General features: G+C 42.4%; 2 protein-coding genes across 2 annotated transcripts; both read left to right on the top strand.

Annotated features, from left to right (window-relative positions):
* The first annotated feature begins 9,498 nt into the window (after positions 1–9,498).
* On the top strand, positions 9,499–10,195 carry LOC126719867 (protein VASCULATURE COMPLEXITY AND CONNECTIVITY-like). The gene is made up of 3 exons (XM_050422376.1): positions 9,499–9,597; positions 9,695–9,903; positions 10,018–10,195. Exons 1-3 carry the CDS (start codon positions 9,499–9,501, stop codon positions 10,193–10,195), a joined length of 486 nt encoding a protein of 161 aa, XP_050278333.1.
* A 10,573-nt stretch (positions 10,196–20,768) lies between these two features.
* Positions 20,769–22,001, top strand: LOC126719868 (uncharacterized). Its single transcript, XM_050422377.1, has 2 exons — positions 20,769–20,960; positions 21,063–22,001. The coding sequence occupies exons 1-2, from the start codon at positions 20,769–20,771 to the stop codon at positions 21,999–22,001; spliced, it is 1,131 nt and encodes a 376-aa protein (XP_050278334.1).
* The last annotated feature ends 347 nt before the right edge of the window (positions 22,002–22,348 follow it).

Raw genomic sequence — 22,348 nt, forward strand, 5'->3', positions numbered from 1 at the left:
GAACAGCTCGGACAAGCTGAGCGCGCCGAGAAAGAGACTGCATAGCAATTACAGATGCCCCAGGAAAAGGGGGCGGACGTTGCCGAGGAGGTACTGAAGGTAAGAATTCTCCCAGATAGTGACAAATACTTCCAGGTAGGTACAAGCATGAATGACCGGGAAAGGGTAGAGATGTTGTTGTTCCTGTTGCAGAACATGGATGTCTTCGCGTGGAACCCGTATGAAGTGCCCGGCGTAGACCCCGAGTTCATTGTTCACAAACTCAATGTGGACCCATCATTTCCTCCGAAAAAGCAGAAGCCGAGGAGAGCATCAAAGGAGCACGTCGATGCAGTAAACCTGGAGGTCCAGCGACTGAAGGAAGCCGGGGCCATAAAGGAAGTGTTCTTCCCGAAATGGCTAGCAAACACTGTCGTAGTAAAGAAGAAGAGTGGCAAATGGAGAGTTTGCGTGGACTTCACCGATTTAAACAGAGCATGTCCTAAGGATCCGTTCCCGATGCCCAAGATTGATCAGTTGGTGGACGCCACGTACGGGCACCCGAGAATGAGTTTCCTGGACGCCTTCCAAGGCTACCACCAGATTGCCTTAGCACCCGAGGACCGAGAGAAGACAGCGTTTATATCCCCGAACGCAAACTATCACTATGAGGTCATGCCGTTTGGATTGAAGAATGCCGGGGCCACCTACCAGCGTATGATGACAAGGATGTTCCGGGAGAAAATTGGTTGCACGGTTGAAGTTTATATCGACGACATGGTAGTAAAGAGCAGAAAAGAGTCGCTGCATACTGAAGACCTTCGGGGAGTATTCGAGATACTACGGCAACACAGGCTGCGCCTCAATGCCGAAAAGTGCACTTTCGGAGTGGGGGCTGGCAAGTTCCTGGGTTATCTGATCTCCACTCGAGGAATAGAGGCTAACCCCGACCAAATAGAGGCAATCAATCGCCTAGAACCACCGGGCAACCCTAAGGAGGTGCAGGTGCTCACCGGGATGTTGGCCGCCCTGAACCGGTTTATCTCCAAGTTTGCCGATCGCTGCCGGCCATTCTATCAGCTTCTGAAAAAGTGGAAGGGGTTTCAGTGGGACGAGAGCTGCGATGAAGCTTTTCGAGAACTAAAGGAGTATTTGGCAAAGGCGCCGAGGTTGACGGCCCCGGAGCCCGGTGAGGATCTGTTTATGTACCTCGCAGTCACCAATCATGCCGTAAGTGCTGTATTACTAAGGGACCGGGGAGTGCAAATACCGGTGTATTACGTAAGCAAGACCTTGGTCGATGCCGAGACAAGGTACCTGCCTCTTGAAAAGTTGGTTCTGGCCTTGGCACATGCCACGAGGAAGTTACCACACTACTTCCAGGCACACACAGTGTACGTCCTCACCGAGTATCCATTACAATCACTGTTGAAGAGATCCGATTTCACAGGGCGAATCGCTAAATGGGGGACTCGACTGGGATCGTTTGACATAAGATACCGACCTAGAAGCTCGGTGAAAGGGCAGATTCTCGCTGATTTCATCGCGGAATTCACACCTAAGAATGAAGGCCAGGTAATCTGTAGTGCGGAGATTCGCCCGTGGAGATTATTTGTGGACGGCGCATCAAACGCTATGGGAGCCGGGGCTGGTATTGTCATAATCACCCCTGAGGGTATGCGACTGGAACATTCCTTCAGATTGGGGTTCAAAGCCTCGAACAACGAAGCCGAATATGAGGCCCTATTGGCCGGACTAAGGGCAGTAATGCATCTGGGCGCCAGGGACGTAGAAATCTACTCAGACTCTCGGCTGGTTGTTTATCAGATTACCGGGGACTTCGAGGCCCGGGATCCTCGAATGAAAGCTTACTTAAGTACGGCAAAGCAGATTATTGGTCAGTTTGGAACGGTGAAGATATCCCAGGTGGCCCGGTCGCAGAACAAGCATGCTGACTCTCTTGCCACGTTAGCCTCATCGGCTACCGATGACACCCCGAGACTTATCACGATTGAACTTGTAAGGGAACCAAGCATCTGTGTGGAGACTGCCCTCGACCGGGCCGGAGTAGAGGTCGCGCAGGTGGCGGTGGCCGGACCATGCTGGATGAACCCGATCATAGACTTTCTTTCCGAAGATAAAGTTCCAGAGGATGAGGCCGAGGCCAATAAGATTCGACGAATGGCTCCCAGGTACTGGTTGTCTTCGGACCGAAATTTGTACAGAAGGTCCTTCGCGGGCCCTTACCTCTTGTGCCTGCATCCTGAAAAAGTTAAGGAGCTTCTAACCGAGCTGCATGAAGGAGTATGCGGCGGGCATGCCGGGGGACGATCTCTAGCACACAGAGCAATGACGCAGGGGTTTTGGTGGCCACAGATGCAGAAGGACGCCGCCGAATACGTTCGGAGTTGCGAACAATGTCAAAGGCACGCTCCAATGATCCATCAGCCTGCCGGACATCTAAATCCTGTCAGCAGCCCGTGGCCATTTGCACAATGGGGGCTTGACATCCTCGGGCCATTCCCCCGAGCAACGGGGAACCGCCGTTTTGTACTGGTGGCCGTAGATTACTTCACAAAGTGGGCTGAAGCGGAAGCCTTGGCCAATATCCGGGATACCGACGTGAAAAAGTTTGTGTGGAAAAACATAGTTACAAGGTTTGGGGTGCCGAATTCACTAGTGACAGACAACGGGCTACAGTTCGACAGCAACGCTTTTCGGACCTTTTGCAGCGAGCTCGGCATCAAGAACAAGTATTCAACCCCGGCATACCCCCAGAGCAACGGCCAAGCTGAAGCAGTAAACAAGACTATTTTGAACGGGCTCAAGAGAAGGTTGGATGGAGCGAAAGGAAGGTGGGCAGAAGAGCTACCCAGTGTCTTGTGGGCCTACCGCACGACCCCCAGGAGATCCACGGGAGAAACCCCATTTTCTCTGGCATACGGAGCAGAAGCAGTGATACCGACCGAGGTGAGTTTATGCAGTGCGCGGGTTGTCGGGTTTGACCCTGGACAAAACGCCGACCTTATGATGGAGCAGTTGGATTGGCTAGAAGAATGCAGGGAGGCTGCGACCGTACGTCTTGCCGAGTATCAGCAGAAGCTAGCGCAAAGGTACAACCGAAATGTAAGAACCAGGGAATTCAGTGCCGGGGAATTGGTGTTAAGAAGGGTAGTAGGGAACATGCGGGACGTGGCTGCAGGGAAGCTTGCTCAGAGTTGGGAGGGACCATACAGAGTCACAGCCGTCGCAGGGGCAGGGGCTTACTACTTGGAAGACCTGGACGAGAGGCCCCTCCCCCGACCATGGAACGCCAACAACCTGAAGAAGTTCTACGCGTAACCATCGATGTAAGCCGAAACCTGTATTCTATGAAGATTAAGAGTATGGTGAATTTTCTTTTGTCTTTGCTGTTTTTTCTACTAGTAGCCGCACACCAAGAGAATCGCCAGCAGAACCTAAGGACAGAAACCTGGCTCTCGGCTCGATCAAAATCGCCGAGCAGGTGAAAACCTTACAAACAAAATCCTAAAGACAGAAACCTGACCCTCGGCTCGATCAAAGTCGCCGAGCAGGTGAAAACCTTACAAACAAAATCCTAAGGACAGAAACCTGGCTCTCGGCTCGATCAATATCGCCGAGCAGGTGAAAACCTTACAAACAAAATCCTAAGGACAGAAATCTGGCTCTCGGCTCGATCAATATCGCCGAACAGGTGAAAACCTTACAAACAAAACCCTAAGGACAGAAACCTGACTCTCGGCTCGATCAAAGTCGCCGAGCAGGTGAAAACCTCACAAACAAAAACCCTAAAGGCAGAAACCCGACTCTCGGCTCGATAAATATTGCCGAGCAAGGAAAACCTGATGAATCAATCTTAAGGGTAGAAACCCGACCCTCGGCTCGGTCAAAATCACCGAGCATATGTGAACCCTGCAATTAAAACTATGAGGTCGAAAACTCAATTCTCGGTTAAAACCAAAACCGGATAAAAACCTAACCCTCTTTACAAAAACTAAGTCCAAATAGCGCTCTCAAAACTACTCACGGCTCCGCACAACAGGTTCTCGGGGGTGCATTCTATTAAGCGGCCATAGCACTAGTGTAAATCAAGCAAAGCACAAACGGATACAACTTCATTCAACAAAATTGAAACAGGAAAAGAAAACGGACTTCCAATTAAAAGAGTAAAAGCAATTGTTCAGTCACCACAGCCCGGTGACATGGGCAAATAAAACCAATAAATTTTCAATCACCACATCCCGGTGACATAGGCAAATAAAAACAAGCTAAAATAAAAATCAACTGGGGGATTGAGTCGGTGGTGGCACTTCCTGTTGGACGATCAAGGAGAAAGGCTGGGCCTCGTCAAGAAGCTCCTGCACGGTCGGTGTGCTCGTAGCCTCCAGTTCCTCGGGCTCAGCATGAGAGTCTATTTGCTCAACCAACTCCCTCATACTGGCCGTCTCCTCCTCATCTAGAGCAGCCGGGGCGTTCTGGACGGCAGGTATAGGACTCGGAAATGGAATCTGGCCGGGGTCTCTCAGCGGCGAGTCTTCAGGAACCCCCATTGCTTGAAGAGCAGCAAACCACCCGGCCTCGAAACCCATATGCCGAGCCCGAGCCACCACCGGCTCTGCGGAGTTCTCGGCGTCGGCGAAGCCCACGTCGTACCACTTCTGCTCCGCGGCCGCCAAGCCCGCCCTGAGATCAGCTATCTCCTCGGCATGAGAAGTGTTGAGACTGAGGGCTTGGGCCAGTTTAAGTTCCGTCTCATTTTGCCTGGCCAGGAGGTCAGTACACCTCTGTTCGGCAGATGCACGGAACTTCTCCGCAATAGCAGCCTTATTCTCGGCAGACTCAGCGATCTTGGCCTTTTCCTTAGCCGTTTTTACTGCTGCCTCCCGCGCCGCCTTCTCGCGCTCATTTTCCTCGTCAAGCTCCCGTGCCCGGGCAGCCACAATGTGAGCTAATTGAGCGGCCTAGCAAGCGTGAAGGTTAGCAAAGTGGCAAAAAGAAATTTACATGGAGCAAATAGACAAAAGAATTACCGCAATGGCGTGCCACTCTAACCGGCGCCCCACGGACTCCTCGGACCCGTCCTCAAAGGCGTGCACGTCCTCGGGAAGTTGGAGAGCTCCGGCCAAGGTTTGGGCAATGCGGCCGCCCTCGCCCTTATCCCATATCCGAACAGAGGCCGTTGACGGCAATGGTTTGTCATCCAGAAGGAACTTTGGCTCCCACGCCGGAGCCACTTGGGAGGAGGAAGCGCCCCCCGTGCCGGCTTCGGTCTGCGGCTCTCGGATGACAATCCCCCCTGTTGGTCGGGGAGGAGTCCGGGCAGCGGCGTCCCCCGGGGCCGTGGAATGTGGCTCGGCCACTTTCTGTTTTTTCCGGGCACGTCCGGACTGCGAGGTTGGAGGAGGTTGAGAAACTGGACCCCGACCCTGGGTAGGCGGGGGCTGGTTGGTCGGCCGGGCACCAGGCACGAACCTGTCTAGAGTCATTATTCGCCTTGCCACCATGCTTGCACCGGGCTGGATCGCTTCAGCTAGCAGGTTAGCCGCGTCTGCCACTTGCTGTTGATGCTCGGCGGGTGGATCCTCGGGATGGGTCTGCCCTTGGGCTTGGTCCGCTTGTTGTATAGCTTCGTGGGCTCTCTCTCTAAGGCGCCGGGATACTTGCTCCGCGGAATCGTCTCGAAGGGGAACTAGTTCGTCCGCGGCAGTGAACCGCCTACCAAATTCTCTCGCTTCGCCGGTTGTAAGCTTCGGCGGCAAGAAGTTCACGTACCGGACGTCTATATACGAGAGCAGGGGGCTGTCAACTATCAACGCCTGCTTGAATGATTGCCAAGTGGAGTAAACCGGTTCCACGCCGAGGATCAGGTGTGAGGCCCGGAGTTGCCCGTCCCAGTGCACGTAGATCTCGGAACGAAGGACGAAGTTTAAGTCGTTGACGTGGACGGCTCTGAGGTCCTGAGTAAACACTTTGCCGTCTGCAGAAGAGCAAATAACACGTTAGCTTTTAACAATAAAAGATTTTCTTTTACTCAAACAACTATAAGAAGGGGAAGGTACGAACCCACTTCACGCCGTGTGAGGGGGCAAGGGATCTCCCCGGCAAACCAATTGCCGCGCACCCTGACAAACTCCCCGGCGGAGTTCCTGTTCGAATCGGGTAGGCACGATATCAGCCGTACCCGAGCATCCCTTGTCTTTATGTAGTAATTTGTGGATTTGCTACCACAAAGGCTGTACATTTGGTTAATATCATGGTGATCTAGTTGTAAGTTAAAGGTACGGTTCAACTGGCCGACACAACTAACTACCCGGTAAAAATTGGGGGGAAGCTGGTCGGGGCACAGCCCATAGTAGGTAAGTGTGCTTATCAGGAGGGGATCCACCGGGAACCTAACCCCACCTTCTAAGATGGACATCAAAGGAAAGAAGGCCGTACCATGCCCTCGGTGGAGTTCCATATCACTCTCATGGCAGTAAGCCACGTCCACGTCACTGGGGATACTAAATTTACTCCTAAAGTTGGCCAAAGCAGCCGGGGTATCTAGAAGGTAAGAATAACCCATCTACAAAGCCTAAAACTACAAGAATAAAATCAAAGAAACAAAGCTGAAGGAACAGGAAGGGAAAAAGAGACTTACGTTGGGTTCTAAGGAGTAAAAGAACGCTGAGCAAGCAAGCACACAGAAATGTGGTCGGCAGAGAGTAGGCGCTAAAAATCAGAGGCAAAGGAAAAGTGGAGTGACGTTTGGAGAAGAACTATTTATAGAGCCAGAAGAAATGGGGAAAGAAGAAACGCTGATCAAACAATAAATGGGCACCGCGAACGAGCGACCCAGCAAATGCCAAGCGTAACCGATTTGCGCACCGCTTCGGTTCACGAACCGTCAGGCAATAATGACGTCTGCGCCTGGCGCCGCGAAACGGCGCGTCTTTTGAGATGGCTATTAATGAGAAATGACAGCCAGAAGTCCCAGAATAAAAGATTCCCGAGGTCAAGAAGTCCAAGCAGCTCCTTGATTCCCCTCGGTAACCGAGTATGAATAAAGGGGGGGCTATTGTACGGCACCGAGCTCCCAAAGCCCATACAGGCCTTGGGCCCAGACCTATCTAGGCCCCGGGCCCAAGCCCATACCAGCCTTGGGTGCGGGCCCAGCAGATAGATCCCGTTACCTTATGCCCTTCTTAAAACTGCCTTAGGGCCAAAAACAAGTTTTGGTTATTAAGCTCCCGGGGTTGACCGTTTAACATTTCCCGGTAGAGCGCATGAGTCAATACCCGGGAAGGTCATGATATGCACGGGAACGTGAGTCGCCGAACACAATCGGTGAAAATGGAGCCAAGTTCCAAGATCATAAATGCTGCACCGCCCTCTCACCTAAAACAGCCACTTTAACCAGATAATACTGGACCTTCAATAGCACTAACGATGAACATAATCATGGTCTCCCCACTAACCTTGGCTATAAATAGAGGAAAGTTGGGAGAAGAAGGGGTTGAGAAAGATTGAGGGAAAAATAGTGAAGGAGAGAGCATTTTCAACTGAGCGTTGCTTTGAGTCTCTCTGCCGAGAACGACCCATTGTAGGAAATCCTTAAACCCACTACAAATAAATTGTGAGCCCAAGGGATCTAAGGCCCAGAGTTCTTGTACTTGGTTCTTACACCTACAATTGGGGTTGGGATAGCCATCAAATTAAGAAAGACTTGCCACCAGGGGTGGCTCCACATTGGGTTCAGGGTGGTCACAAGACCACCCTCATCTGGAAAAAAATTATTATTGTTATATATAAATTTTAAAAAATTTATGACTTTTTTATCCTTAAAAATTTTTTGTGACCATCCTAAATTTTTTTAGGCCCAACATAATTACACTTTGGACAAACTTTGACAACTAACTTGATTGTAGATTGTTTCTCAAAAAAAAAAAAAAAAAAAAAAAAAAAAACTTGATTGTAGATTAAGGCTACAACTTCATTCAATATTTTTTTATTGGATGTAAATTTTGACAAATCCATCATTGTATTACATTTTTTTCTTATATCCTCCATATATATTTGCAAAATTTTAGGAAAATCAAAGATCAATACTTATGTCATAAATTAAATTTTAAATTTCAAGTTTTTGTGGTTTAAAATTATACATAAAAAAATCAGTTTATGGATTGAATAGTAAATAACATCCGATTAACATGAAATTTGACACGTGTTTTAAGAACATAAAGAAAATGCAATTTCATAGTTAGATTTTCAAAATTTGTAATTATGTTAATTTGTTTAGTGATAGTTGTAGCCAGATTTTGTCCTTAAACTTTGATCCCTTCAACAATGTATTAGATCCTTAAAAATAAAAAGAAAAGGTCCATGAAAAATTTTATTTAACTAAAATTATGAAAGATATGTAGCTTGCAACATTTTGATAATAAAATTATCATGCAACGATTTCAAAATAAGAGAATTTGTAAAAAGAAATTATAAGAATTTACATATTTGTGTGTATGTGTGTTTTTTTTATTAAATTTTGTATAATTTAAGTTTTTTTAATAATTACTTAAAAAAAAAAAATCCATTGCTTGCCACTGATAACGTGGCTTTCTGTAATCAGTAATTTGTATCAGCTTACCAATAAGGAACAAAGAACTGTCCATATTAAAAGTCCATACTAAGGTTACGTTCGGCAAAGATTATTTTTGCCAGCTTATTTTACTATTCGGTTTATTTTTGCTATTATTCATGGGTTTCACTACACTTTTTGTTATTATTCATGAGTTTTACTGTACTATTTCAGCTAACTTTTACATTTATTTACAGTACTTTCAGTAAAATTATTCATGGATTTTACTACATTTTTTGTTATTATTCATGAGTTTTACTGTACTATTTCAACTAACTTTTACATTTATTTACAGTACTTTCAGTAAAATAAGTAGATCTCAAACAGACCTGAGAAAAAATCAATGACTTGCCACCGTCTGGTTACTTTTAGAATCTATATCACAGATGCAGGCTGGTCGCTGGTTCAAGATAACTGAATAAGGAAGTTGACTCTAGTTTTTTCAAAACAGCTGGCATATATCTATTGGTTGGGAGGAGCTGAAGAGTCACACAAGTAGGTGGGCGTGTGGCAACTTGAAGTGTTCTTTAGTTTGTCCTACATGGTGATTCCAATTCAAATGCTGAATTGGTAAAACTGATCAATGATTCGAATTGGAATAATGTGTCATTTAGAGAAAAAAAAAAAAAAGACCCAAAAGCAACTTACGTTTTATGACTTTTAGAACTTACGTTTTATGACTTTTATGTGCATCATTTAGAACTTAACTTTTATCCACTAGTCCCGGCTCGAAATTTCTCACTCTTTTTTATCTATATTTTATTCTGCCCAAAAAAAAGAACCCCTTATATAAACTTTTCCAGTTTGTTTCTTCTCCTCATCTAAAACATAGTAGATACTAGAGAGATAATTTGTTCTTTTTAAGTGCTCCTTATTTCCCAAAAGAAATGGCCAAGACATTATGTGCTTTTATTTGTCTGTTGATCGTGGTAATGGATGTCATAGCTGGGATCCTAGGCATTGCAGCCGAAATTGAACAAAACAAGGTATGCCATTTTATTTCCTAAGCAGAAAAACTTTGTATTTTACTAAGGTCTTTATGTTCCAAGCAACTCAAAAATTTTGTCATTTCTTTATCAACAGGGCATGAAGCACCTAAGGGTATGGATATTTGAGTGTAGAGACCCAAGTGAAAAGGCTTTCAAGCTAGGTTTAGCTGCAGCAAAACTTCTGGTTCTAGCTCATGTCATAGCCAACATGCTTGGTGTGTGTAACTGCATTTGTTCTCAAGAAGAGCTCAGAAGGGCTTCCCTAAGTAGGAAACTCTCAGTGGCCCTCCTCATTTTCACTTGGTATGTAGTCTTAATTATGCCTGGACTTGATTATGATTACATACTGAATAGTAGTACGCACTTAGGCTTGATTTTTGTTTTTGTTTTTGTTTTTGTGTTTTTGTGATTGATCAGGATTGTATTTGCTGTGGGATTGTCTATGCTGGCGATAGGAACTTCATCAAACCAAAAATCAAAGGCTTCCTGTGGTTTCTCAAGCCATCATTTTCTGTCCCTTGGAGGGAATTTGTGTTTTGTGCATGGCCTATTTTCTTTGTTATATTACGTTTCTTCCACTGCCACCCTTAGCTAATAAGAAATGTATGGAGGTCATAATCATAAACATCTACTTTGCTTTTACTTCTCTTTACATTAGCTGCCAGTATATCTTGTCCGAATAAATCCGCTTGTAATGGTTCGAGTATAGCATTAATCAATAGTTACATCGAATGATTCGAATCATACTACTATTTGATTAACCCCAATAATCGAATGATTCGAATCATACTACTATTTGATTAACCCTATTTTATTGGGAGGGACCTCTTTTTGTTAGTAAAAGCAGAGGGAATGAAAAACAATGAATTGCTTGCCTCGAATAGGACACTTGAATTGAACTTTTGACTATTTTCTTCAAATTAAGCAAAATCTATTAAACTTGTAAATAGAAGTGTAAAATTGATGGAAAGTACGATTATCTTATCAAAATAAGTTAACATTAAAAAACTGGAGGGTTTGGATAAAATCATGTGACTTCATATTTTTCTTTAAAAAAAATTGTTGACTTTTCCTAGTTTAAATTCTTTTTTTTTTTTTTTTTAAGGTTCGATATGTCTTTTATACCGGCTAGAATTTTGTATGATTCATAGATTTGACGGTTCAATTACATTATAAGAGTATAAGTAGAATTCTAATAATTAAAATGGGAGTAACTTTCTATTGACGCTGTAGCCCCATTATAAGCTGTCTTAACTTGGTTGCAAACAAGCTAATACTATGAGTTGTGTCAAGTTGTTGATTGATGCATAGAAATTTGAGATTTAAATCACATATTAGGTATCACAAATGGTGTCACTCTCATTAAGTTATCACTTAAATCATATTAATTAATATTAAATTAACACAAGTAATAGTGAAGTTCATCCTCTTCCAAAGAGAAAAATAGTGAACTTTATCAATGGTTACAAATTCAAATTAGTAAATTGCCAAAAAAAAATTAAATTAGTAATTTAACAATTTCTAGAGGAAAAAAATTGGAGTATAATTTTATAAGGTGAATTATGTACATGATATGAAATTTGAGATGTCAATCGAAGAAAAAAAATGTTGTAAGGACACAATTTGTAACGACCCAAAATGATATTGGGTTCGCACGTAAAAAAGGCCCAAACAATATCATTTGTAGAGCGTGGGTTTAAAAGGCTAGGTCTTGGTCACCAGATGGTAGTTTGGGTTGGCTCCGGTCAGTGAATCTCGTCCGAGGAGTCTGGGGAGCTCTATGCTCTTCTCATTCTCTTTATTTCTAGGACACCATGGCTGGGAGGACGGGTTGTCCCCCCCCCCCCCCTCTCTCACACTGCCTCTCTTATCCTTTTATACGGGCATTTATCCTCTCACCAGTGTCCACGTATAAGCTCAATTTCCTAGGACTTAAGACTTGTCCTGTCAGCCCATACCTAGAGTGGTTAGAGGTGGTTGTAAAAGCTGAAGAGTATGGCTCTGTTAGGTGCAGAGTATTGAATGGCAGTAATAGCAGCTTTCCCTTTGTCCTTGGTCGTTATACTTATCCAGCGTCTCCTTCTCTATTGACATAGATATTTTTAGATTTTTTCCCAAATTGTTCCTATACCATTTTTGCCCTTCCTTCCAGGGGGACCTCGGATATGCCGAGGACAGAATCATCCTCGGCTGTGTCTCAAGACTATTTGGACTTTTATTACCTATCCTCTGCTATACCCTTCCTCGGCTCGGACTTTGGGCCCCAATGTAAAAATGGGCCAGGGCCACAAATTATTGGACCCCACAATAGCCCCTCAAAATCCTGCTGTCGAGGTCGGAGAGGAGGGTTTTGGTAATGCCAAGCCTTTATTACGGCTCGTTTAGCTCTGCCCTTCATTAATGTTGGTGTCTCTTCATCTATTTAAGAAATGCACCGGGTTACGAGACATTCTTCTAGATTTACACACGAGGCGCTCCCGTCGTTTCAGTGTACGAGGCACGTCCTTAATAAATTGCTTTTACGAGGCCAATCAAATCTGACAGTTACAGATGACATTGGGGAATTAAACAGACGCTACCTTACTTGCAGATCTTCTTGGAGACATGTACAGATTAAATGCCACTGAATTCACCTTCCATATAAGAAGCCAAATGAGGGGGTACTCCCTTCGCGTAAAGACTCTTTAACCTTCCTAAAGCCTCAACCCTCAAGCTGTGTTCTAAGTCTTACTTATCAGTATAGCCACAGCTTATAGTCTGACACATTTGAAATAGAAGTGGGGATGAAAAGATCATATCTTTCTCAGAAGCGTTCTATCCCTCCGAAGCTTAAGATAGCTCGGTCAGGACAAGGATGGTAGAGACTCAAGATACCTCTCATCCTCCTTTCAGCCAAAATCTGAAGCAGGGGCTCGTCGCGTCAAACTTTTGGTGCGACTGAGTTGGGGTCACCCATTATCAGTACCAGCCGCTCTCTTATGAGCATAGCTAACATGGCACCAGCGTGTTAAGAGTCAGGACTGACGCAGGGACAAAGTATCCCTGCTTCTTCCTTTCTTCCTTCACTGGTGCCTCCTTTTGCCTTCCCTTCTTCTTCTTTCCCATCACCAGATCCATCCTGGTACTTTTCCTTCTTCCTCTTCTTCTCCTCTTCCACCAAGGAAGGTCCTCCTCTCAATATGGGTGCTACTGGGACAGAATTTGGAAAGACTTGGGAGCAAAGCTTAAAAAGACTTCTGGATATTTGTTTGTTTTGTTTTTTAATGCTTTTGTAATTCGTTTTCTATATAGGCTTATTTAAACCCTTCATTGTACACTGTAATACCTTTTTATATTAATAAAAGTCATCATTGCTTTGTTTCGTATATTCTATCTCTTCTTTTTGAAATGGTTATGCCGTGAATAGACGTATTACCCTGTGACCTCTTTTTTATTATTATACTCTAAACGATACTTAGGGCCGAAATCCCAGTTAATAAAAAGACATTGCTCTGTACTTATTGAAACTATCCGGCATAATAATGCCGATTTGAACAAATGATACTTAGGGCAGAAATCCTTACTAAGAAAAAAAATGTTATTATGAACTTATTAGAGGTATCGTGTATAATAAGACCAACCTGAAAATGGGTTGTATACCCCAAACTTGAACGAGATGATGGCTAAATGCTCGATGCTGTGTAAGAAGTAATCATCCGAGGATATATAACCCAAAATGAACAGCCCCTACAGATCGCTGAGTAATAAGGCGTTTCGCCATCTTCCTAATAACTTTCATAGCCTTAACCCTTTCTGGTATTTGGTCCGAGGACTGAGCGACTTAGAATTCTTTTTAAGTAGCTGACTTTTCCATAGGTTTGAGTCCGAGGACCACGCAATACTTTGGTTCTGTCTAATACTTGATTTTTAAATAGTTGGTTTCCCCATAGGTTTGAGTCCGAGGACCATGCAATACCTTGGTTCTGTCCAAAACTTGATTTCTTAAGTAGTTGGTTTCCCCATAGGTTTGAGTCCGAGGACCATGCAATACCTTGGTTCTGTCCAAAACTTGATTTTTTAAGTAATTGGGGGAATTAACCCCTCGGCCATGGCGTGGGACCTCAGTTTAGGGGGATTAGCTCCTCGGCCAAGCCCCTAGAACCATCCGCGCTGCTGACGCTACGAAGCGCAGCCCCTAGTCGAACTTTTCGCTAGAACACTACCTCCGACTGTTGGAAATGATGTGAGGAATTGTCTCAACCCACTACCCGTGCCAGGACACATAGGTTTGAGTCCGAGGACCATGCAATACCTTGGTTCTGTCCAAAACTTGATTTTTTAAGTAATTGGGGGAATTAACCCCTCGGCCATGGCGTGGGACCTCAGTTTAGGGGGATTAGCTCCTCGGCCAAGCCCCTAGAACCATCCGCGCTGCTGACGCTACGAAGCGCAGCCCCTAGTGAAGAAACGTAGCCCCTAGTGGAACTTTTCGCTAGAACACTACCTCCGGCTGTTGGAAATGATGTGAGGAATTGTCTCAACCCACTACCCGTGCCAGGACACAAGCCTTTCCCACAGACGGCGCCAATTGTAAGGACACAATTTGTAACGACCCAAAATGATATTGGGTTCGCACGTAAAAAAGGCCCAAACAATATCATTTGTAGAGCGTGGATTTGAAAGGCTAGGTCTTGGTCACCAGATGGTAGTTCGGGTTGGCTCCGGTCAGTGAATCTCGTCCGAGGAGTCTGGGGAGCTCTATGCTCTTCTCATTCTCCTTGTTTCTAGGACACCATGGCTGGGAGGACGGGTTGTCCCCCCCCCCCCCCCTCTCTCACATTGCCTCTCTTATCCTTTTATACGGCCATTTATCCTCTCACCAGCGTCCACGTATAAGCTCAATTTCCTAGGACTTAAGACTTGTCTTGTCAGCCCATACCTAGAGTGGTTAGGGGTGGTTGTAAAAGCTGAAGAGTATGGCTCTGTCAGGTACAGAGTATTGAATGGCAGTAATGACAGCTTTCCCTTTGTCCTTGGTCGTTATACTTATCCAGCGTCTCCTTCTCTATTGACATAGATATTTTTAGATTTTTTCCCAAACTGTTCCAATACCGTTTTTGCCCTTCCTTCCAGGGAGACCTCGGATATGCCGAGGACAGAATCATTCTCGGCTGTGTCTCAAGACTATTTGGACTTTTATTACCTATTCTTGGCTATACCCTTCCTCTGCTCGGGCTTTAGGCTCCAATGTAAAAATGGGCCAGGGCCACAAATTATTGGACCCCACAAATGTAATATACTATTTTGGTCCCTAAATTTTTACCAAAAATTCATTTTGTCTCTAAACTTTAAAATGTATTATTTTCATCCTTAGATTTTGTAAAGAGTTTTTATTAATAGTTTAGAGACAAAAAATTGAGATAAAAAAAAAATTTATTATGTAACACCTCCTTTAGCTATTATGGAGGTCTTAAACTTTGATAAGTCTACTGCTTTTGTAACTCATTTTGCTTGAGGAAGTTTTATTAATGATACATATGACCCATATTTGATTATAAAAAAAAAATATATATATATATATATATATATATATATATTTGACCCATATTTAACCCAAAAAAAAAATTCATAATTATGCTAAAATGACATTTACATGCAAAGGTCGGCTGTTTTCAGTCAGAAAGGGAGAGTGAGTGCACGTCCTTTTGGTGCAAATGGTGGAGGGTTTAATCTGAGTTCGAATGTACGATAGAGAGATAGTGAATAAGGATGCACCTCCGTTTGGTTGTGTTTACTGTTCAGTAGAGCGTGGCTTCAAAATATTATTAATCTATATATATATATAAAACCGAAGCCTTTGCTGACACCACAATTTTCCACGTCAGCACAATATTTAAAAAATAAAAAATAAATAAAAATTATAACCCCTCAAAACCCTAGCAACCTTACCCCCCCTCAAGTTAAGAAATATAAAGCCACGATTTCTGCAAACTCTCTCTCTCTCCAGACGTAGGAAGCCCTAAAGCATTCAAGATCTACAATGTACGGTATAGATTTTAGCTTATAAAGTTCAGCTTTTGTAAGGTTAGTTTTGTTTATATATTAATTAATACATAGTACTTTGTTCACCATTGAATACTCATATAATCAATTTCCAATTCAGTGTTCAAGAATTAAACCAAAATTCTAACTGCGCTATCATAAAATATTATTATTAGTATGAATTTTATGGAGTTGCGGTGTTCAAGAATTAAACCAAAATTCTTTTAAATTATCTATAATATTTTGTCATTTGAAAATTTTATCTTTTTGATTTTAGTATATTGTGTTTCTTAAGCTATAGAGAGATTTTCTTTAGTTTCTGCAAACTCTCTCTCTCTCTCCAGATGTAGGAAGCCCTAAACGCACGGTATAGCATTCAAGATCTACAACTCACGGTATAGATTTTAGCTTAAAGTTCAGCTTTTGTAAGGTTAGTTTGTTTATATATTTAGTCCTTACGTTTAGGTTTAGGTTTTAAGAGATTTATATATTACTACTATGTGGCTGAATTTCCTGTGACATCAGTTTTATGTTTTTAACCAAATACATCAGGAAAGCAAGAGAAGGCGCATAAATATTTAGTCCTTAAGTTTAAGTTTAGGTTTAGGTTTAGGTTTTAAGAGATTTATATATTACTATTATGTGGCTGAATTTCCCGTGACATCAGTTTTATGTTTTTTTTTTTTTAATTTGTTTTATGTAAGGTTAGTTTGTTTACATCAGTTCTTTGTCTCAAAGATAAGGCTTTTAATATATCCCTTGCAAGCACACATGAACTTAAATTGTCTTTTAATATATGCATACTTTATTATTTTCTAATAGTTTTCCCGTGCATCGCACGGGTTAGCGACTAGTTTCATATATTTCCATGTATTTAAGAAGCTTATCGGTTGAGCTAGATATTTTTTTTGTTCTAGAATATCTTTACCGTCTAAGTAGAGACAAAATTTAAGAATAACACAATAAAAATACATTTCTAACTTTCATCTAAAACATTTTCTACAAAATAATATCACTCTCCTACTAACTCACTTTTTCAAAGCAATTATATGTTTACTTTTTTTTTTTTAAGAAAAAATAGAAAACACATTAAAAAAAAAAAAAAAAAAGTTGAACAACCCCACGTTTGAAACATCCTCACGTTTATCTTCCTATTAAAAAAAAATCCTCACATTTGTCCCCAAAAAAAAAAAAAAAAAAAAAAGTTAAACAACCCTACGTTGAAACATCCATACGCTTATCTTCCTTTCAAAATTTATTTAAAAAAAAAAAAAAATCCTCTTGTTTATCCCAAAAAAAACTAAATAGATATATACACATTTGATTACAATTTAAACTACTTTTAACTTCTTTTTAATTAAAAAATTGTTCTTAACTTCTTATACTTATCTCTATTTATTTACACGCACTCAACTTAAATTAACAATATCAAATCCTTCATTGTTCATAATTCTATCTCTATAGGTTGGAAGTCTTGAATCCAAGAGGTTCAATGTGATTTTTTTTTTTTTTTTTTGGTTTAATCATTAATGTTGTTTTGAAAGTCATACGCCTGATTTTAGGTTCACCACTAATGCATTATGTTGTTATTTATTTATTTTTATTCTTTTGTGTAGATGAATTTCTTGGTTAAGATTTTGCCTTGCAGATTGTGTTGGGACCTCAACTATAAGATCTCTTTAAAGTTTCAGGTTTATTGTTTCAAATTAAAAAGAAGGTCAAAATTTAATCTTGCTTTAGATAAGCCTTCATGTTTGTCATGTTCTATCTTTCTTTAGTTTTTGATCTCTCACATTCTGTCCTTTTTTCACCCGCAAGTTAAGGTTGGAGATGTGTTCTAGTCTAGCAATACCGATGCAGCAGTAAGGATGAATGGAGGACTGCAGCGAAAAGCGAGAAGAGAGAGAGACAAAGGGAGCATGGACCATGGAGGAACCACAACTAAAGCATATGCTTTGATATTTTCTGACAATGCAATAATAAAGTAGTTGTGCTCAAGTCTATTAGTAGTGTTGGGGGTTGTCATCCACAGCTTCACTGGCTGATCTACAACACTACATGTTCTTTTTTCTTTTTTTTCTACTGGGGGTTATTAACTTTGATTTGGGTGGTGATGCACAATTGCATAGGATAAGTCTTCACGTGTAGAGAGTTAGGAAGTTTTTTATTTCTTATTTTTTGAGAGAGTTAGGAAGTTAATCATGAAAGTTACAATAGTTTTTTTTTTTTTTTTAATTTTATTTTATAGTGTCCATTTGAGAATTACTTACTCAGATAGTTTATTTGCATATATGTAAGACAAAAAAAATTAAAATTAAAATTAAAAACTGACTTATTTCCAAAAAATTGAAACTTAAATGATTTGAAATAAAGTTGAAATAAAGTAATGTGAGACTCACTAAAAGTACATAAAATAAGTGAAAAGGCCATCCATATATATTATTTAAACAAATCACACAATTCATTAAAATAGTCATATAACTAAAATTATACATGGATAATTTTTTCAATTGTCACATAGTGAGTTTGAGAAAAATTCTTCCAAATCGATTTGGAACAAAACCATTTCCTAAAATAATATCTACATTAAGGACTAGATTGATTAAGGAAAAGTAACTTATTTGAAAACTAAAAATTTAATTTTTAAAGAAATATTCCAAGTGAATTATTTTTTGGAAAAATATCAATGTTATGTATGAGAGGAGATTTTTCAATAGCTAAGTCAAGAGATGTGATAGTATTTTGCAATGCTTTGATTAACAAAATTCTATTGAATACAAAATTTTATCAATGAAATATTGAAATTTATCCGGCATAACTATGCAAAGTAAATATTGATAATGAATTGTATCAAGATTGCATGGGTTAAAGACTTAAAGGTACATATTAATTTTAGTAATGCACCAAAAAAGTGCATTGATTCAAGTTAATTAAGAAAACAAGCCTCTGATTCTCAAAAAAGAAAAAGAAAACAAGCCTCTAAGCTTGCACATGCTCAAAAGCTCTTTTATTGTTTTTTGTAAAGCTTAATATTTTGCATCCATTATAATTTGGGATTACTACATTTTCCAATCACAAAAATACCTAGAGGTGTGATGAGTGTTATGCGCTTTGGATGAAATAATTTTTTCATCAAACCCCTAGGTTTTTTTGTGATTGAAAAATGAAGTAATTTTAAATTATAATGAATGCAAATTATTAACTTTTAAAAATAAAGAAATAGAAGAGCCTCCTAAAAAATTTCCCCATTATCATTCAGAAAGTTAGTTTCTTCTACCTTTACTTACTAAAATACCCTTAATACCTCATATTATCATTACACTTAAAAATAAAAATGGGGCATATAAGGAAATTCAATAGCTAAATAAAAAAAAAAATTAAAAATCTCATATACAACCCCACTACCAAGTAGTTACACAACCTTTTAGAAAAAAAATTTAGGGTTTTAATTTTAAATTAACAAAAAAATAAAAATAAAAATAAAAAAAACCTTCCGAATAAAAACTCCCACTAAATAGTAGATGTAGGGGCAAAGGCCCAAAGGCCCAAGATCATACAATGGGCCTTGGGCCCTATACGGGATGATCAACCATGTCCGAGGAGAGGACGTAGATGCCAGAAGGGGTCCCAGTCCAATTCTCATGGGCATGAAGTCACTTAAAGGGCTGTCCGAGGAGAAATGTCTCCTCGGACGTGACGAGTATGGCTCAACATGTACTCTGCCTACTAAAAGGACCTACCCCAATGAACACTAGTAACAAGGACGAGTCCTACAGACCTATGGCAAAGAAGGAAACGAAAGATGCCCAAGGAGAGGCTGCAGCTGCCACATTAAATGCGTTGCAGTTACTTTTCTGACTGCATTAATGTGGAGAAGATCTGTGAACAGTGCTGCCTTGACTACCACAACTCACAGAAAGATGGAGGGGGTGTACGATGGGACAAGCACTCAAGTGGGAGTCCAAATAATCAACAAGCGTAAGGCCATGATGGCTTCAAGGAGACTATATAAGAAAGGAGTCCTCATGAGGAAGGGCACGCCAAGAAAAGGAGAGGAACAGAAAAATAACCGAAAACTTAAAGCAAGAACCAGCAAATATCTATCTCATCTCCTTGGACTGAGAATATATGGATATTAATAGGATTTTCTTGTGTCCAAGTGTTGTGTAACCCAACCTTAGCCACTATCTACTTCGCTAAGACCCGGTTTTGTAGCTCACTCTCTACAAATTCATTGTTTTTGGGCCCCTTAGACCAAGACCCCATGCTTGTTGGGCTTGGGCCCCAAATTGAGACCCTACAATTGGCGCCGTCTGTGGGAAGAACTTATGCCTCAGCAAGTACGATTGTTAGAAATGGAAGGATCAGGTCTGCGACAAACGGGACCCGCAAACTCCCAACAGCGGGACAACTTTCTTAACCTTGAACTGGAAAGAGATCAAGACAAGCGACGAGAGGGTAGCGTAAATACCTTCCATACAAGCAAAAGCCGTTCAAGAGGGAAAGGTCATGCATCCCAAAAGCGGTGCGATAATAGGGCTCTCCAGCAAGAAATCGACGACCTGAAGAGGAAGTTGCGCCGAGCACAGCGAAGGTGTCCTACCCCCAGTTCGGACACCAGAGATGAAGAGGACAACGAATACAGGCGAAGGTCGAGAACCCCACCAAGTGAAACCTTTTCCTATGAGGAAGAGCAACCTCACAAATGCGGCCACAAAAGTCCGTCTTACAAGGACCTAGCAAACGACGTCATGAGTAAGGTCTTGGACTGCATCTCCCAGTCACCCTTCACACGCAAGAAAGAGGGGGCTGAACTTCCTCGGTGGTTCCACCAACCCACTTTCACCATATATAATGGTCGGACGGACCCCGTAGAGTACGTAAGTCAATTTAACCAGAGGATGGCCGTCCATTCCAAAGACGAAGCTTTGATGTGCAAAGTGTTTCTGTCCAGTTTGGGACCCATGGCGATGAGGTGGTTTGACAGCCTCAAGCCAAACTCCATAAATTCTTTTAAGCAGCTAACCCAGGTTTTTGGTTCTCGCTTCATAACGAGCAGTAGGGTTCCTTGGCCCTTGGATTCCCTCCTGTCCTTATCCATGCAAGAAGGAGAGACCCTGAAGGCTTACTCGGATAGGTACTGAGAGATGTATAACGAGATAGAGGGAAATTATGATGACGTCGCCATCAGCACCTTCAAGAGAGGCCTGCCGACAGAGTATGGTTTAAGGAAATCCCTGACTGGGAAACCGGTCACCAGCGTGCACCAACTAATGGACCGAATCGACAAGTACAAGAGGGTCGAAGAGGACCAGCAGACGGGTAAGGGTAAAGCGAAGGTTGTCCCTCAGGAGAGGAGGGACTTCAGGTCGGACCGATTTAGCAACAACAACCGGCCAAGAAGAGATTACTCAGAGCAGTCTGGATCCATCGGGGCTTAGGCAGTCCACGCTGTGTTCCGGGATCCATTACATCAGATCTTAGAGAAAGTTAAGAACGAGTCGTTCTTTAAATGGCCAAATAGGATGGCAGGCGACCCCGCGAAACGCAACCAGAACCTATATTGTCAATACCACCAGGAACCGAGGCACACCACCGATGACTGCAGAAATCTGAAAAACCACTTGGACCAGCTGGTCCGAGAGGGAAAGCTGAGACATCTCTTGCATCATTCTGGTGGCCGACAAGAGCAGACGAGTGTCGAGGCAAGGCAAAGCACCTTAAGACCGCCTATTGGCACGATAAATGTCATTCTTACCGCTCTAGGAAGAATCGACTCCCATCCTTTCAGAGTGATGTCAGTGGCCCGACTCCCCATTGAAGCTGACGACCATGAGTCTAAGAGGGCTAAAGGGATGGCCTCGCCCATGCTCGGATTCTCGGATAAGGATAAAGTTGGAATTATCCAGGCTCACGATGATGCTCTAGTCGTCACACTCAGGATTGGGGAATATGACATGAAGAGGGTGCTAGTCGATCAGGGCAGTGCTGTGGAGGTAATGTACCTCAACCTGTACAAGAGGCTAAAGCTGAGACTCAAAGACCTGACGGCATACGATTCCCCTTTGGTAAGTTTCGAAGGGAAAACCATTACTCCGAAAGGCCAGATTAAACTGCCTATACAAACAGGCTCGGACATAGTGGAGGTGGACTTCATAGTGGTGGACGCATATTCGCCCTACATCGCCATTGTAGCTAGACCTTGGCTCTATGCCCTAGGGCCTGTCTCCTCAACCTTACACCAAAAGGTGAAGTACCCGTCGAAGGGTCGGGTCAAAGAAGTGATAGGGGACCAAGCCATGGCCCGGCAATGCATGGTGTCCTCTATCTCGCGACGGCCAAGTGCCGAGCCCTCAACCTCTACCGAGAATGGCTTATAGCAATTAACAACCCCGGCCTCGGGTGGTAGGGGACCAGTCGAGGAGGCAAGTTGTGAGGATTTGGAAAAAGTTCTTGTGGGCTTCGATCTAGAAAGATTGTTTCAAGTCGGCTCGAAACTACCACGCCAAGAAAAGGAGAGGAACAGAAAAATAACTGAAAACTTAAAGCAAGAACCAGCAAATATCTATCTCATCTCCTCGAACTGAGAATATATGGAAATTAACAGGATTTTCTTGTGTCCAAGTGTTGTGTAGCCTAACCTTAGCCACTATCTACTTCGCTAAGGCCTGGTTCTGTAGCCCACTCTCTACAAATTCATTGTTTTTGGGCCCCTTGGACCAAGACC

This window comes from Quercus robur, chromosome 3 (assembly GCF_932294415.1).
Source record: "Quercus robur chromosome 3, dhQueRobu3.1, whole genome shotgun sequence".
NCBI lineage: Eukaryota > Viridiplantae > Streptophyta > Magnoliopsida > Fagales > Fagaceae > Quercus > Quercus robur.